This window comes from Trachurus japonicus, chromosome 6 (assembly GCF_045865225.1).
Source record: "Trachurus japonicus isolate A0001 chromosome 6, Traja_1.0".
Taxonomy (NCBI): Eukaryota; Metazoa; Chordata; class Actinopteri; order Carangiformes; family Carangidae; genus Trachurus; species Trachurus japonicus.
Genome location: NC_140912.1, coordinates 13,662,849 through 13,677,992, shown reverse-complemented (window position 1 = coordinate 13,677,992; position 15,144 = coordinate 13,662,849). Strand labels below are relative to the sequence as shown.

General features: G+C 43.6%; 1 protein-coding gene across 1 annotated transcript; it reads right to left on the bottom strand.

Annotated features, from left to right (window-relative positions):
• Window positions 1-53: 53 nt before the first annotated feature.
• On the bottom strand, window positions 54-11,186 carry prmt2ip (PRMT2 interacting protein). The gene is made up of 3 exons (XM_085779063.1): window positions 10,981-11,186; window positions 3,499-6,769; window positions 54-1,379 (listed from the first exon to the last, which is right to left on the bottom strand). Exons 2-3 carry the CDS (start codon window positions 6,725-6,727, stop codon window positions 268-270), a joined length of 4,341 nt encoding a protein of 1,446 aa, XP_085635189.1. The 5' UTR covers window positions 6,728-6,769; window positions 10,981-11,186; the 3' UTR covers window positions 54-267.
• Between the last annotated feature and the right edge of the window lie 3,958 nt (window positions 11,187-15,144).

Below are 15,144 nucleotides of genomic sequence, written 5' to 3'. Positions count from 1 at the left end.
AAATAAGAGCTTAAAAAATGTGATACTGTATACAGTCTGTGCCTAAAGAAGAACGGGTCATGTAGCTGGAAAGTGAAAGAATTTTTAGCTGACCTGTTGACACAATAAAAACAGTCCGACTTCACTCTTAGACACGTATACAGAGCCTTATCTGCCTGTTGTTGGCAAGCAAAACAAGGAAACCGCAAAGGGAGGCAATTCAAAACTATCACTGCACCTTGACCAAAAACCAAACTGTCATGGAAACACTGGCATGACAAAAAAAAATCAGTCTTCAATTTTCAGCCAGCCTTTTTTATAGTCTATCAGCAGCTCCAGGTAGTACTTCCACTCTGGCTCACTGTCATACCTGACCTCAAACACAGTCTTTAGGGGGTTGGTGTGGGCCTCGTGGATGCGAAGCACCTCTCCTCTATACCACACTTCTGATTTGTCGTCTTCTTCGTACAGATGACGGATCCTCTTTCCCACCAGGTCAGGGTAGTACAACCTCATGGCCCTCCGAGCTCTTTGGACGGCCGAGCGCAGGACCCACCGCCGCCGGTGCTCAGCGCTGTGGCAAGCGGACAAGTAGGGACAGTATTTGATCTTTAAGAGCGACCTGTGTTTTTGTTTAGAGGAGCTGCTGAGGGGTCTTAAGGAGTGAGAGAAGCTGCCCGTTCTCTGCCATCTGTGGGTTACTTTGGGCATCCTCCTGTGAAGGTCCCTCTCACTGCTCACCTCTCTGTCCAGATCCTCAGTCGGTGAGAGGGAGGCGTCACCAAGCGTCCCCAAGTTTGACACTGCTTGGTAGCGTGCCTTTTTTCTGTTCAAACCTTCACTGAACAGCCTCCTCAGTTTGAGAATGACCCCTGAACAATTTTTGGATCTGCCCAGAGATTTCTCTGGTCCAGAGGACTGGCTACCAGGCTGCAGACCGGAGGGCTCCTGTGTTTCTGTGTCGCTGGAAGATGGAGAAAGCTCGTCAAAGGTTAAAGGACACGTCCATGAATTATCAGAGGTTGGGCTTTGTGGAATGGGCGATGAATCCTGCTCTGCTACCAGACCGTAACTTCCTCTATTCTCACTCTCCTCAGACCAATCGGCACTCCCGTCTGTCTTGCGAAATCCATCCAGCACAACTCCATTTACAGTCTTTCCTGCGTCATCTGGCTCGTCATCTGACACGCTGTTGTCCAAAAACATGCGCCTCGAGCTGCACTTCACCCTGCTTTTTGCTCTGTCTCTGCTCAGATGGGATTTTGTTTCCTCGTCCTTCGGATGACTCAGCGAGTGTGACTCTGGAGGTGAGACCGATGAAGCAGGGATGTCTGAAAATACAGAGGTCTCCTCACTGCTGTCACCTTTGTCTCTGCTAGATGGATCCTTTACATCTAATCCTGCAACACAAGGGATAAAGTAATAAAGAGAGGTTAAAATAATTACTCAAATATGACAGATTCATTCAAGAGAATTGGTTGAAGAGTGAGAGTTAAAGAATTTATAGAATTTAGTTAGTGATCAGGGAAACAATTCAACAGCAAATCAGAGATTGGGGATTTTGGATTTAAAAAGAAAAGAAGCATCCCCAAAAAAGCCAGCTACCAACCAACACCTCCACACAGGCTGATAAATCAATCCTCCCGTAGTGCATATTCTGCAAGAACAATGACAACCCATTCTATTAATGTCAGCAGATATGGTGATCAGACCACAGGATCCTGCACCATGAAACACCCTTTCTACAGAGACAGAAGAGAAGCTGTGGGTGTGAACACCGAGGCTGGGAAAGAGTCAGCTGCTACAAGGGATGCTGTCAGTCAGGGAATAACAGCATCGAGGCAAGAGGGAGGACAAGGGAAATGTTCAGACACCAAAGTCAAGTGCTCCCAAACCATGTGAACTGTTAATAAAGTCAGCAGTGAACGGAAATTTGATTAAACCCAATTCGGTTAGCGAATGCTTGTGCCAAATAAAATAATAGCTGTCGAAGAGCACAAAGTGAAAAGGCAGAATTTCAGGACAAGTCTGGTGATGGTCTATATTCGTCTCACTGTCCCCAAAACAAACTAAGAATTAATCCTTCCAATAAGCATTGTTTGTGCAGCCAAAGCCTCATATAACTTGTTCAAATTGGTTAATATGAGCATAGACAGTGTTGTGACCATAACAAAATAGAGCATCACCAGCCTTGTTCCTTTAACAGACATGGGCAATACACAGTTTTAACAACAGCACTCATTTAGTCCCACTTGTCTCTGTGACTACACAGCAAAGATGGTGACATAATGATGATCACCACCTTCTCTCCAATCCAAAAGAACTCAAAATATGCCGGTGCACAGTCTAACCCCCCACCCTGCATGGTGCAGGCTGATACTTCCTTCTTCTGGTAGTGTGATTCACCAGCCTGCCCCACACCACATCTACCATTGCTAACTACAAAAACAAAAAAAGTCAGTTTCAGTTTCAAGCGCAGCACCCTTCCCTTCACCCGCCCGTTATCATGCAGCTTCTTGTGATTTGTTATTGAAAGCCAGCAGAAACTATTCCGGGGGAGGGGGGGGGGAAGCATAGAACAGTGAGATTGAGGGACAACACAAAAAAATATACCTGGGCTCTCTTTTGGACATCAGGTGAAGTTGATTCTGTAAAAAATAAAATTTTATATTGAATATGTATTGTTTACTTTTTAAGTTTCTATTTCACAAAAAAGGGCCAATAATGCAGATAAAAAGGAAAACTAAAAAGACTGTTTGAGGGGAAAAAAAGGAGATACAATAAACAGTCAGAGTAGAATGCATCAGTAAATCACACATCTGCCAGGGAGGGATTTCCAAAAATCTGTAAAGCAAGGCCGGAAATACTGTTCCTTTGGAAGTCGTATTAAACATGATCAAACTAAAGGTACATACTTTCAATCTGTATCTGTATTTGCATCTGAAACCGTGTCATATGATTTTCAGTGTCATGTTACATAAACAACTGACACGTCATCCCTCTCTTTTTTTAACAAGCAAAAAAAAAAACACTTCACACATTCACTGAGGTGAAAAGTTGAATGTTTATGACTTCCTGACTAATTAACTCTGCCGTGCTGATAATATAAAGTGCTGTCTTAGCACTGAAAAAACACAAGTAGTCTGTATATACACAGTTTAAGTGTCCATTATCCACTCATTTCCTGTCTCCTTCATTAACATGTTTATTTCAGTGTCAGTCATCAGCAGTGGTGTCCCAACTTGCCCCCATGAGGGCTGATTAACACAAGCGCTGCTTGTTGCAACACCTGTGATTTGTGTGGCTTGATAAGAGAGACAAAATGCCATAATACCATCCCACAACATTCTTAATAATATAAAAATAAATTATAATTTGACTTTGCCTTAAACTAGATGTTTATAACCAACATCAAAACACAGCAATACCCCTTTAATTTCACTTAATTACTCTGGAAAATATTTAATACAGCATATTTCCTACATTACCTCAGTAGGTCTGAGGTGAACATGCACTCACCCAGATGTTTGGAGACATAGGCGTAGTGCAGAAGGTTGACCACGTCAGCATAGATGTCAGGCAGGTGTTTGAGGGACATCAGTCTCCTGAGGCGGGACGAGCAGGCCCGTTTGTGAAGCTGGATGAGGATCTTCTCTTCGGAGAGCGTGGTGGGCCGGAGCTCCACTCTGTGCTCCTGCAGCACCTGGTCGATGAAGCCGCCCTGCACCGTTGGAAACAGCATCTCCTTCATCACCAGCATGGGGAGGAACACGGCCCCTGTTCGCATGACGTGCGGAAAAGGACAGCGCTTCTGGATGGTGTACTCTCTCAGCCTCTCGGTGACCTCATGGAGCGCTGACTCGATCTCCTCATCGAGCCACACTTTTCGGGCTTTTACCCCCAACAAACACGTCACTTTCTGGACTTTGGTTGATGCGGATTCGGGTTCAGTCAGCTTCAGCTGAGACAACCAGGTTCTGAGTTCCTGCTCTGAAGACGCAGACACAGATTTGGATACTAGCTTGCAAAGGGAATGGTGCAACTCAAGGAAATGCTTGCGGACTGGAAGTTGGAGATCTACTTTTGGTATGAGATCAGTTGTTGGCTGCGAAGGGGGCTTCTCTGGGGGTTGAACAGGGGTGGAATGCTTCATATCAGGGAGAATGATTTTGTAGGTGGAAAGTTTTAGACACTGGGGAGGAATGTTTTTGAAATTTAGCTTTCTCTCAAATGGTTGAGGCGTAGTAATGGGCTTGGATTGGCGGGCGGCCACGTGCTCGTGCAGTGTGCATGCATCATCCTGAGAAGATGAGTTCAACCGTGCAGACTCATCTGAAGTGTCATTTTCATTTGGTAAACAGGTTTTACTTTCAGGTTCCTCAGGTTCACATTTCTTTATCACACACATGACAGGGTCAATGTCACATGAACCAGTCTCTACAAGCTCTTTTTTGACTATGATGCTACTGTATTCGTTCTGAGGAGACTCAGCAGTGTTGTCTGTGTCTGATGAATCTACATTTTCCACTTTAATATTTTTGGGCTCAATGATTTCTACAACAGGCTTCTCTGATGGAGTATCTGGAGAGATCTCTTTAGAGACTGGACAGACAACAGACTGCTGCCTCTCTCCATCTGGCCTTTTCTCTTTGGTGCCTGGCTTGGTTTTGACTTCGCTGTGCTCAGAAGACTGGACAGTTCTATGAGGTGCTTTTCCCGGAAATAACACTCCAGAGGCCTGCAGGTATGCTTGGTATGGCGCCAGACTGAATACATTGTCAATGACTGGCATTGGAGGAGAATCAGTTTTATTTCCTACTCGGGCATTCTCCGTTTCCACCCTTCGTCGTTTCTTGATGGGTTCCACCTCACATAAATCTCTGTCCTCGTCTTTTATTTTGACGGGTGGAGATGAGTGAGACAAACTTCTCTTCAGGATCCCTTTAAGAACAGTGGTGCCTGGACTGGATGTAGGGCCATTGTATCTATTTCCTGTTGCCACAGAAGGGGAATAAATTATTTTTCTGGCATTTGCACCACTGCTTACAGCTGCATGGATGCGATCTGAACTGTGACTGGGTGACTGGGGCAGCCACGCTGCTGGGGAAACAGGAAGGCCTTTTGACTGTTGCGGACATGTAGCCCGGGCTTCACAGGGGGAATAGTCCATGAGTCTGTTCATGTTCAAGCCAGCTGGTGGAAGGATGTGTCGGTCTATGTGCAGGCTGGGGAGTGAGGGGAAAAATCTGTTCATTTGTAAGGCGGGTGGTGAGACACCAGGTTGGCTTATACACCTGGCAGGACTGGTTTGGTTCACACGTATGAAGGGCGAGGAAGGTTGTGGCTGGTCCACGTGCAGCCTGGTGTTTGGTTTATCTTTATGTAGACTGGTTGCAGTGGCGGGATCCCTGTGCTGGCTGGATGGGGAAACGTTTACGCTGTTAGTGTGAAAACTAGGTGATGCGTGCTGCCTTTTTTGGGACACTCGTACTTGACTCGGGTTTAAATGAAATCTAGGGACTGCATAACACGGATAGTCAAAACCCTGCATGAAGGAATGATTTGGGAATATTTCAGTGTTAGGCAAAGGCAAAGGAATTTCACCGTGAAGCGACTGAGGCACTATGTAATGCTCCCTGGGGTTTGAGATTGTGTGTTTGAGAATAACAGGGACATCTTCTCTCTGCTTACTGCCAATACTTTTACACTGTGTGCTGTTTTGTAGCTCCTCATTTGCCTGGGGGTAGTAAAACACTGGGTGCTGTGTTAGCTGGCCATATTTGGACATGGGAGAGCGTTCCTGATAAACCTCTGAGGTCATATGCTCATATGTAGGATGGGTGGGGTATAGGCCAGGGTAGCCTCTGGGGGAAGTCTGTAAGCGCGGGCTCTTTTCACCTAAAGAACCAAACAGTGTGCGAGTTGGGGTGCAGGGGTAACTGCTATAGTTTGGGTCCATCATTGCAGGCAGAGTACTTGCTCTGCTCGGGCTGTACGCCTCCACAGTTATCCTCTTCACCGGCTCTGCGTGGGGCTCAAACTGTAATCCTCTCTGCTGCAGCAGTTTGTCTTGTGCCTTTCTCTGAATGGGCTGTCTTTCAGCGTAGTGAGCATCAGTTTGCATCCAGTCGTGCTCATACACGGTGTTCGGGATCCTTGGAGAGCCACACTGTTCCATGCTGAATCTCTGTCCTTTCACACAGCCCAGTTCATTACAGCAGGGGTTATGTCTGTAAACAGGCTTAGGGATTGCTAGGTAAACAGAGTTTTCAGACGGAGGAGATGCATTCTCACCTCCAGATTTTTGTTTTCTAACAGTCACTGATGTAGCAGCTGTAGGACTTAGCCCAGCTAGCCCAGGACTTTTGGTGTATATGGTGAAGCCCTGTTTTACAGGTGGGTGACATAGGGAGGAAGAATGGGGATGACCCTCCTCTTGAGAATTACTGTCCTGTCTGAAAAGTATGTGGTTTTGTCCTTCCATGCCAGAGAGGTGACTCATAGGACTTCTGCCTTCCAGCAGAGAGCTCTTTGAGTTGCTCCAAGGTGCAGTGAATCCTCCCCCGTCCTTTCCTCTGGGGTCATAAGTGAAGTAGGACCCGTTGTACTGCAGCGCATGCTTATCCAGGAAACCAGGCATGCTTTGTGGCTTCGACAGTCCCGCGGCTGCTATAGTCCCATCAAACAAAGGCATCTTGCTTCGAAACACTGGGTCAATGAGGGTCTGCATCGACTGGCTACTCATCATGTTGGAACTTTATTATGCTGGTGCGCTGATATGGCTCCAGATCTAGGAATATAAAAACAACAATTAGACACTGGCATTCAGTTTTTAACATTTATGCAAGATTTTTTTCAAAAGATTCATCCCCTTAAATAACTTGAATACAAAGGAGATCATCAGGAAAAAACAAAAAACATACTTTGCACACTACTCAAAAGTGAGTCAAGAGATAACACTAAGCTTAAGGGTTTTTTCTCAACCTTTGCAGATCTTGTGGCTTATCACTTAAAGCCTTATCAGCCAACGACCAAATGCAACACGTGACAATCTTGTAACGGGATTTTTAGAACATGAGAAAAGTATGTGAACCGTTTCCTTCAGAGAGCTAATGTGAAGCTTTAACACACTGCAATAAACAAAGCAGCACTGGTGATGTAGCCTCCAGCATCACTGGTTACATATGATCTCTATGTGACTGAAAGCAGCTCACTTCAAGGACACTAGGATTATTAAATGTGAATATTACTGTGGTACATGGAGTCCTGCATTGAGGGGGGTCCTGCTCTGACTTATTTCTCACGTCAGAAGGTCTTATCACAATCGCTCTAAAAAGGCCCAGTTTCACATTTATCAAAGCAGGACTTATCTGGCAAGTATTTCAAGTTGTCTTGTCATCTTCCTGAGATGCAACACTACCACAGACTATATGTTTCTATTCTGCATTTTAACAGCGCAAGCTTGGTAAAACCTAGTTCCCCTTTCACACACTTCTCTAATGGGGGGATGCAACTAAACTGTTATTTTCCTTTTCAGATAGTCGGCTGCTTTGAAATTCAATGGAAAAAGTGGCTACAAATGAATTTTTGTCAATGGACTACTCACTTAATAAACTTAGCATTTCTACAATTAAGTACAAATTAGTCCACAACACTTACTAAAGAAGCATTTTAACTTGCAATGGGCAAATATAAGCATGTAGGTCTGTCGTCTCTCTCTTGTTCTGCAACTGGAGCTATTTTTAAAGCATGTGTGAAGACATTATGGTAAACAGTGTGAGTTAGTTGTGACAATCCAAGTCACAGTCACTGTCTTCAAGCACATTGCCAGAAAGGCACGTCATATATAACTGTTGTTGACTAACAGAAAATGTTAAAGGATGGGTTTAACCATTTAAAAACTGAAATTTTGACACATTTCAATTTGGAGAGACTTGTACTTCACCACCAACCTGCTTCTCATTAAAAGACTTTCATTAATATACACTTCATATCATCAGTACACTTCATATCATCAGTATGTATTTTGCATTATAAATAATATGAATGTTAAGCCTTTAAACACAAAGCAATAGCTATATCTGTAACCGAAGTGAATGTGGGTCAACCAGTGATGCAGTAAGAGGTCTGCACAGTGCACACCTGTGCTGCATAAGGAAATTGGTAGGGCCTGAAGAAGGTTGGCGAATAGGGAATAATGGTGTTAACCAGAGGGGGCCCATGGCTGGGGTGGGGTGAGGCAGGGGATTCCAGGAAAAGACGACATCATTAAAACCCATCTCAAGGAAATCTAGGAAAGGGAAACCATTATATCCAGAATGATGACAGTTTAGTTTTTGTTTGTTTTTTGTAGGAGTAGAATCCACCTGAGATAGAAGGATACTTTTTCTATATAACATGGTGCACAGGCACACTGTTGTTTTCAGTTCAGCCCTCTGGGGGAACAGCCTCTGGTTGTTCCTGTAAAATGGAATAAACTGTATTCACAGTTAACAATAACAGAAGAAAAGCAGCTAACTCTCAACTAAAAAGCTGGAACCAGTGAAAATGTGGTATTTCAACCATTGATCAATGATCAAACTATTGTCTAATTTATTTTCTGCTGATTGATAAGTATATCTTTTTTTATAGATCTCTCTCAAATTCAAGTTGCCCCTGCATTTACTCCTGTTATCACAATATCAATTGATACTCTTCTCCTAGCTCTGGCTTTTCCAAAAGGCACCTGAAGGCAGCACAGAGTCAACATGCACAACACAATCAGCTTGTATGAGGAGAAGGAGGATGATCTCATCACCGTGACAAATTCATAAACTCTGCCTCTCCTACATGCCAGCTCCACCAGGGCAAGCGCCACGGGGAAAATGCTCCAAGGCACTAACCTCGAGTCACAGCTATCAAATAGATGCAATTCGCAAAAAAAACAGAAAAGTTGCCAACAGAGAATGAATGGGAGGAGGTCAAAAAACAAATACATTATTTGACTTTTTCAAACATCTACTGCTCCGACATACTTTCACCCAGAGACTCCATTTAAACTTTAAAATAAAGACACAAGTCTTGTCTATGGATGCAGGATTCCATGTTAGGTCGTTTTGCATCAGTCAACATTCAGTGACCATCATCATTTTTGGTGAAATTATGAGATTATAATGGGTGTTTTCTTTTTCTGATAGGAGCTATGTTTTGTCACAATGAGTCCAAATGTGAGACTAACGCCCTCTTTCTCACTGTTTCTGTCTGCTTCAGCTGTGGGTGCATCTATCGTGGCAACCCCCTCAAATTGCTGTGGCAACCTCTGAGCCTCAGGCCAGAACCACAGCTGAGGCCCATTCATTAATCTGATATCTTAATCAACTTCTGACCCCTATCCGCCATACATTTATATGACGTCTCTGTGAAACACAACCACACACACACTTGCGTGCGCATGTGCATGTGCACATACACTTCTGTGATTAGCTCTTCCTTGACACAACCACACATACCATCACACAAATGTGTACGCATGCATGCACTCCTCTCTCTCACACACAAACACACACACATGTGATGTGATGACACAACACACAGACAGATAGACAGACACACATCCTCAACGCAGTGCTCAGAAAGATGGCACCCCGGCAACGGCCCCTGTGGCACTCAAACTTTCTGCAAGGGAATTTTCTAGTAATTATTTATCATTGGTGTTGTTTTCCAATGGTGGACACTCCCCTCCACTTTACCCCCCTCAAAACTAACAGATCATAGTGCAAAACATCCCTCCCACCTGTTGACTGCAGCCAAGCTCACAGTGGAACATCTGCCAATATGGTGAAACAGCTGTATCAGCCCCAGTGAATAAAGATCTAACTGTATAAACGTAGGCTATTCATATAATAATAATAATAATAATAATAATAGTCAGCATAAACAGCTAATTCTCACTCTATTGGTCTCCTACAGTCTATAGACAGGACACTGGCAGCAGATGTTATCGCTTCATCCTGTTGACACCTCTACAGTGGCTCGTCGGCGTAGTAGGCTACAGCGAAATGTGGTTTGTGTGCATGAAGGAAACTGCACAGAGGTGCTTTCAACGGTCTTTCAAGCACCCTGTAAAGTGGTGTGTGTGTGTGTGTGTGTGTGTGTGTGTGTGTGTGTGTGTGTGTGTGTGTGTGTGTGTGTGTGTGTGTGTGTGTGTGTGTGTGTGTGTGTGTGTGTGTCTGGACTCCCAGATCTGTAGGGCAAGGGTGATGGAGAGAGTCACTTCCGAAAGCAAACCGACCAAACTGTCAGCCTGGGCCTCAAGCCACGTGGGTAAAAGAGTGAATGAGGGGGCTACTGATAAATATATTGATAACAATAACATTAACAATCACTTAATTCCGGATTGTTTTACAATTAGGTACCCTGGCTGCCTGCCAGTGCCAGACCAAGTGAAGTTGATCTGCATGTTCACATGACGTGAGAAAAAACAACAACAACATTAGTTTCCGCCTGCTGGTCTCAAAGTTAACAAAAGACTCGCGTCAAGGCAAAAAAAAAAAAAAACGGAACCTTAACTTTGCATTTTTGCTCGTCGGCTTTAGCAGCCAGGTGAGTTATAGCTTCATGCACCAGCCTACTAGTTGTTGTTTGTTTATCGGAAGCAACATGGAAACACGCACTTGGTGCCCTGCCTCCATAAACAGCTGCTCAGATGAACAGGACGCAGATATTAATAAAGATTGACAGCCAGTGCGAGTGATTTCCACCCGGACTATGAACGCGTCTCGCGCCACCGTACAAACCAACATTAGACTACACACACTCTCTGTGCATAAAATAAACAGCGCCCCTTCAAGTGTCTGCCTACGAGCAGCTTGGATCGATCTGAAATAGTTTCACATGCTTTGCTGAAAGGACACGCAGCGTGCAGCTCGATACAATTTGATCCCGCTCTTTCTCCTCTGTGTCTCACAATCCGACTTTAATTGAGACACTTGATGACTGAGTTAGTAAATAAAGAGTTCTTACCTCGCGGCGGCTGCTGCTGCTGCTGCTGTGATGACAATTAATGATTTCCACAAGTACTCCATGAAACGCAACTAGTGAGAAAGAAGGGAAGAGCTTGTTTCTCCGCTTGTTAGTGGACTTGTCAGTCCGGATGCGCCCAGAAGAAGAAGAAAAAAATCCCACGGAATGAGATCAAGGCCTGCCAAACGGTCTGAGCGGCTCACGCGAAGCCCACGCGGCTTTTGGAGAAGTTAAGAAACTGGAGAAAAGACAAAAGGGAGGAGGAGGATGGTCTTTGATCAATAGGCGGAGTCACACCCCTGTGTCTATCCGAGGCTGATTTTCTACACATGTGATGTTTTCCTGCTGGTGACTCTTGCTCACTTTTATTGGCTGTATCCCAATGTCCGGCTGCCAGCTGGCTGCTGCTACTGGCTCAACTCAGCCCCTGGACTATCAGCCTATGTAACGTACTAACAGATAGTGAAGACAGACACACGAATTCAAGTGTACTAGCCTATTGATTGATCTACATGAGGTTTCAGCCTTTCTCTGCTGTTGCCAAACCACAGCTCTGACGTCTGTCCTTGAGGGGATTCCAGGGGGAGGTGAGGGGGTCTACAAAGATATATGGGCCTATCAAATTAATCTAAAGTCGGTATGTAGTAATTTATGTTTTTGCTTAGACCTATAACTAAGCCTACCCTGCAGTTACATTAAAATGACCGTGGCACTGCAACAAGAAAATGACATGTCATGGTAATCTGGTGACAGCACGATCATGTCAGTCTTGCAGCAGACTGTTGAAAGAGGTGAATTTAAAAAAAAAAAAACCTTTATTGAACTACAAAGCAAAAAAGTTAAAGATGAGAGTAGCCTAACATTACATCTACATTGTTTGTGTCGTCAGGTAGCGCTGTGACAGAAAAGTCTGGTGGATTTACCATTTGTTGACCTGATCCTAATGTAGTTAATGGTTGACCTCAGTTACAAAGTTGAAATCAGGTCAGTCATTATCTCAGTCAGTGTTTTACCTCCTCTTATTGATCATGTCCTACATTTTAGTTTGTCCGTCGGCAGTGATATACACTTTTACTTTACTCTGAACTACACTAGGACAAGTGGTGATGTTTGACTAAGCAGCATTACTTTAATTAGGTTCATCCAACATCCATGTCAATGTAAATTCTTCCACTTGGTTTGCCCTCTGAATGAGTTCATTTCTTGTTGCACTTGCATCATACTGGTCCCTCTTCACCTGTGAGTTGGAGTCTAATTTGTGTGTCTCGTGGGGCTGCCACAGTTTAGTCTCAACAAGTTGGTGGCTTCCATCAGTCCCTGTGGCGTTGCAGGTAAAAAAGATGCTCATCGAGGGGTTTGACTGAGGAGTGGAGGCAGTCAAGTGTCCCCACGGAGGGCTCGCACATCTCCCCCATTTCCAGTTACCATGGCATTACAGCTTGAGGCTAGCCAACACAAGGCATCGAGGGGCTAACAGCATACTATATGGGTACAGCAGCACAGATGTTCAAACATAGAAGACAAATGATGCATTAAACACATACAGTATACTGGAGTCAGTTGTTGTTTCTAAACTGCAAAGGAAAACAGATGTGGCAGTGCAGCATTCCCAGACTGAGAACCTCTGAAAAGGGTCTGGTCACATATTCTCATGCAGCCACACACACATCCATACAGACCTACATGGATAAGTCAGTGAATGATTATACAGAATGAGAAGACAATTTGATTATCTGTCTCGTTTAAAGTAGCCTGCTGCCTCTTTTCTCCTGATACTTACAAATCAGCAGCGTATGCAGAGTTGGCAGCAATATTTTGCCGAGGATTATCCCTCACTCTGAAACTTCCTCATGCTAATCTATCTCCATAAATACATAAGGATGGATAGCAAACAGATAATTCCAACCGTTTGTAAGAGAAACAAACGAGATCAAAAACGGGTTTGTCTTTCCCTGGGGCTATCAACATGCATTAAAAAAAATCTGTTTGTTGGTTTCATATCCTGGATGGAGGGGAGATTGTGTGAGTAGTTGTAGTAAAAAAAAAAAATGCAGGTCTTTTTATTTTGACAGACACATTTTGAGGCACTTTTATTACTAAATTCTCTGTACTCATGGTATTTCTAATGGCAGAGGCACAACTTGCTTTTTGTGTAGCATAGTATAAATAAAAAGCAAGCCTGTCCGTAATATGACAAAAAAATAAAGTACAATATGTCAACACATGAGAGAAATACACTTTATTCATTTCTCCTTGTTCCTGAGTGAGCCTGCAGGGTGTTTACCACTTTTAAGCATCTGAGAGTCAGTAAAGTGAGTTATGGTGTCACAGGGAGCAGAGCGGCTGATCTCTCAGGATCTAGATTCTGATGAAACATGGTTGAACATTCCCAGAGGCCAGAGACTGCTCGAGTTGCATCAGGCACAAGATACATGTGCACCTGAGCGTGCACGTATAAGAAAACAATATATCATATCGGTGTAATTGCATATCCAGTGTGTTGGCAGTACTGTGAACTATATATGTGAGTGAAAGGAAGGTGGACAGTTTGGTATTGTTTTTTTTTCTACCACTTCCTCATCACGTAATACACCTTTTTAATTTTCATAGTGACCTCACTGCAACTGTGCACTTAGAGATCCCTTAAGGTGATATTTAAATTAGCCCACAGCAAGTAAATTTTACAATTACTCACACCAGATTCAAATACTTTATCCAAAAACCTTTCTTTCTTTTTTCCCCAAAATTTTCAACATGATGCCTCTGCTGCCTGGTTCCTTATTGCTAATAAACTATGTGGTTAAAAACAAGTTCTCAGATTAGACCACGATAAAGTCATTTTCTTGGTAAAAAAGGAAAAGAAAAAAAAAGCTGTGGCTGCATTCTCAGTAGAGAGCTGGCTGCTTGGTTTCAGTTCAACAGTCAAATCTCCCAAATTGCTTCAGAATCCAATAACTACATCTGCTCAGATGCCCCACATGTGTGCCCTAACCTTGTCTGAACTAGTTTCAGGCAAAAATGTATCCGTATAAAAGAATAAACTGCAAACTCCTCTCATGATTCTGTCCCTCTTTAGTCCTTCTTGTGTGGTTCTAGTTGCAGGTTTCTTGATTTGAGGGTGGAAGTATGATGATAAATATTTAATGACAAATAAACCCGTGATGAGCTGTTAATTGTTGCACCATTGCTGTTGTGCGATGAGCTGTAATGCAGCAAGGCCAGTCTCTCACAGGCTTGGAGTTTCATTATCTTCTATGTTTTGCTTGTTCATATTGGAATCCACGGGATTCACAACAAAAAACAAAGTGGTTTGATAGAGCTGAGAGTAAGATAAAATTGTTTGTGACACTTCTTTTTCTTTTTTTTTTTTAGAAACGTCTTGAAATAAACAACTTTTGATAAACAGGAAATGAAGTGAGAGTGGATAAGAGAGGTATGTTTAGTCTTGAAAAGCAAAGCTGTGAGTAGTTCACACTCCCTCTGACTGCTGAGCCTATCTGCAGTTTTGGTGATTTGACGATAGCTGTGAGAACATGGTGTTTATTCCCGGCAGACGCACCTGCAAACTGCTCACTCCCACGGCGCTGTCAAGGCTGCACTGACACTCCCCTCATTGGTGTGGCTGATGTAATGTGCCTCTGGCCTCATTAACAGAAACACAGCAGCCAATAGCAGCAGGACAGGTTATGGCTCAGGGAAGGATGCTCCTCACTGAGCGAGCCATTCACACAGCTCCATGTGCTGCAACCTCGACTACCCAACAGTAACAATGCCCCCAGTTATTTGCAAACCAAATCTCCCTCGCGTCCCTTGGATTTGGTGGGACCAGAGATAAACCAAGATAAAAACATAACTATGTGAACAGCATGGAAGGGGAAAAAAAACATGAACAGTGCAAATGTCCACGTGTGGGGTCATAAAGGATGCATTCACTCTCACAGAGAGGAGAAATACCAATGCTTTGGAATCTAGTTTACAGTTACATGACAACAGGATACAATTAATGATTAACTAGCAATGGATCTGAGTAGAACACATTTATTTTATGCAGTAAAACAATAAAAGCTGTGTGACAATATAATTATTTTAATGATCAGTTTTATACTGACAGCACTAGATTTAGATTTAGATAGTGTGTGTGAATGTCAATCTGTTTCCCAGGAA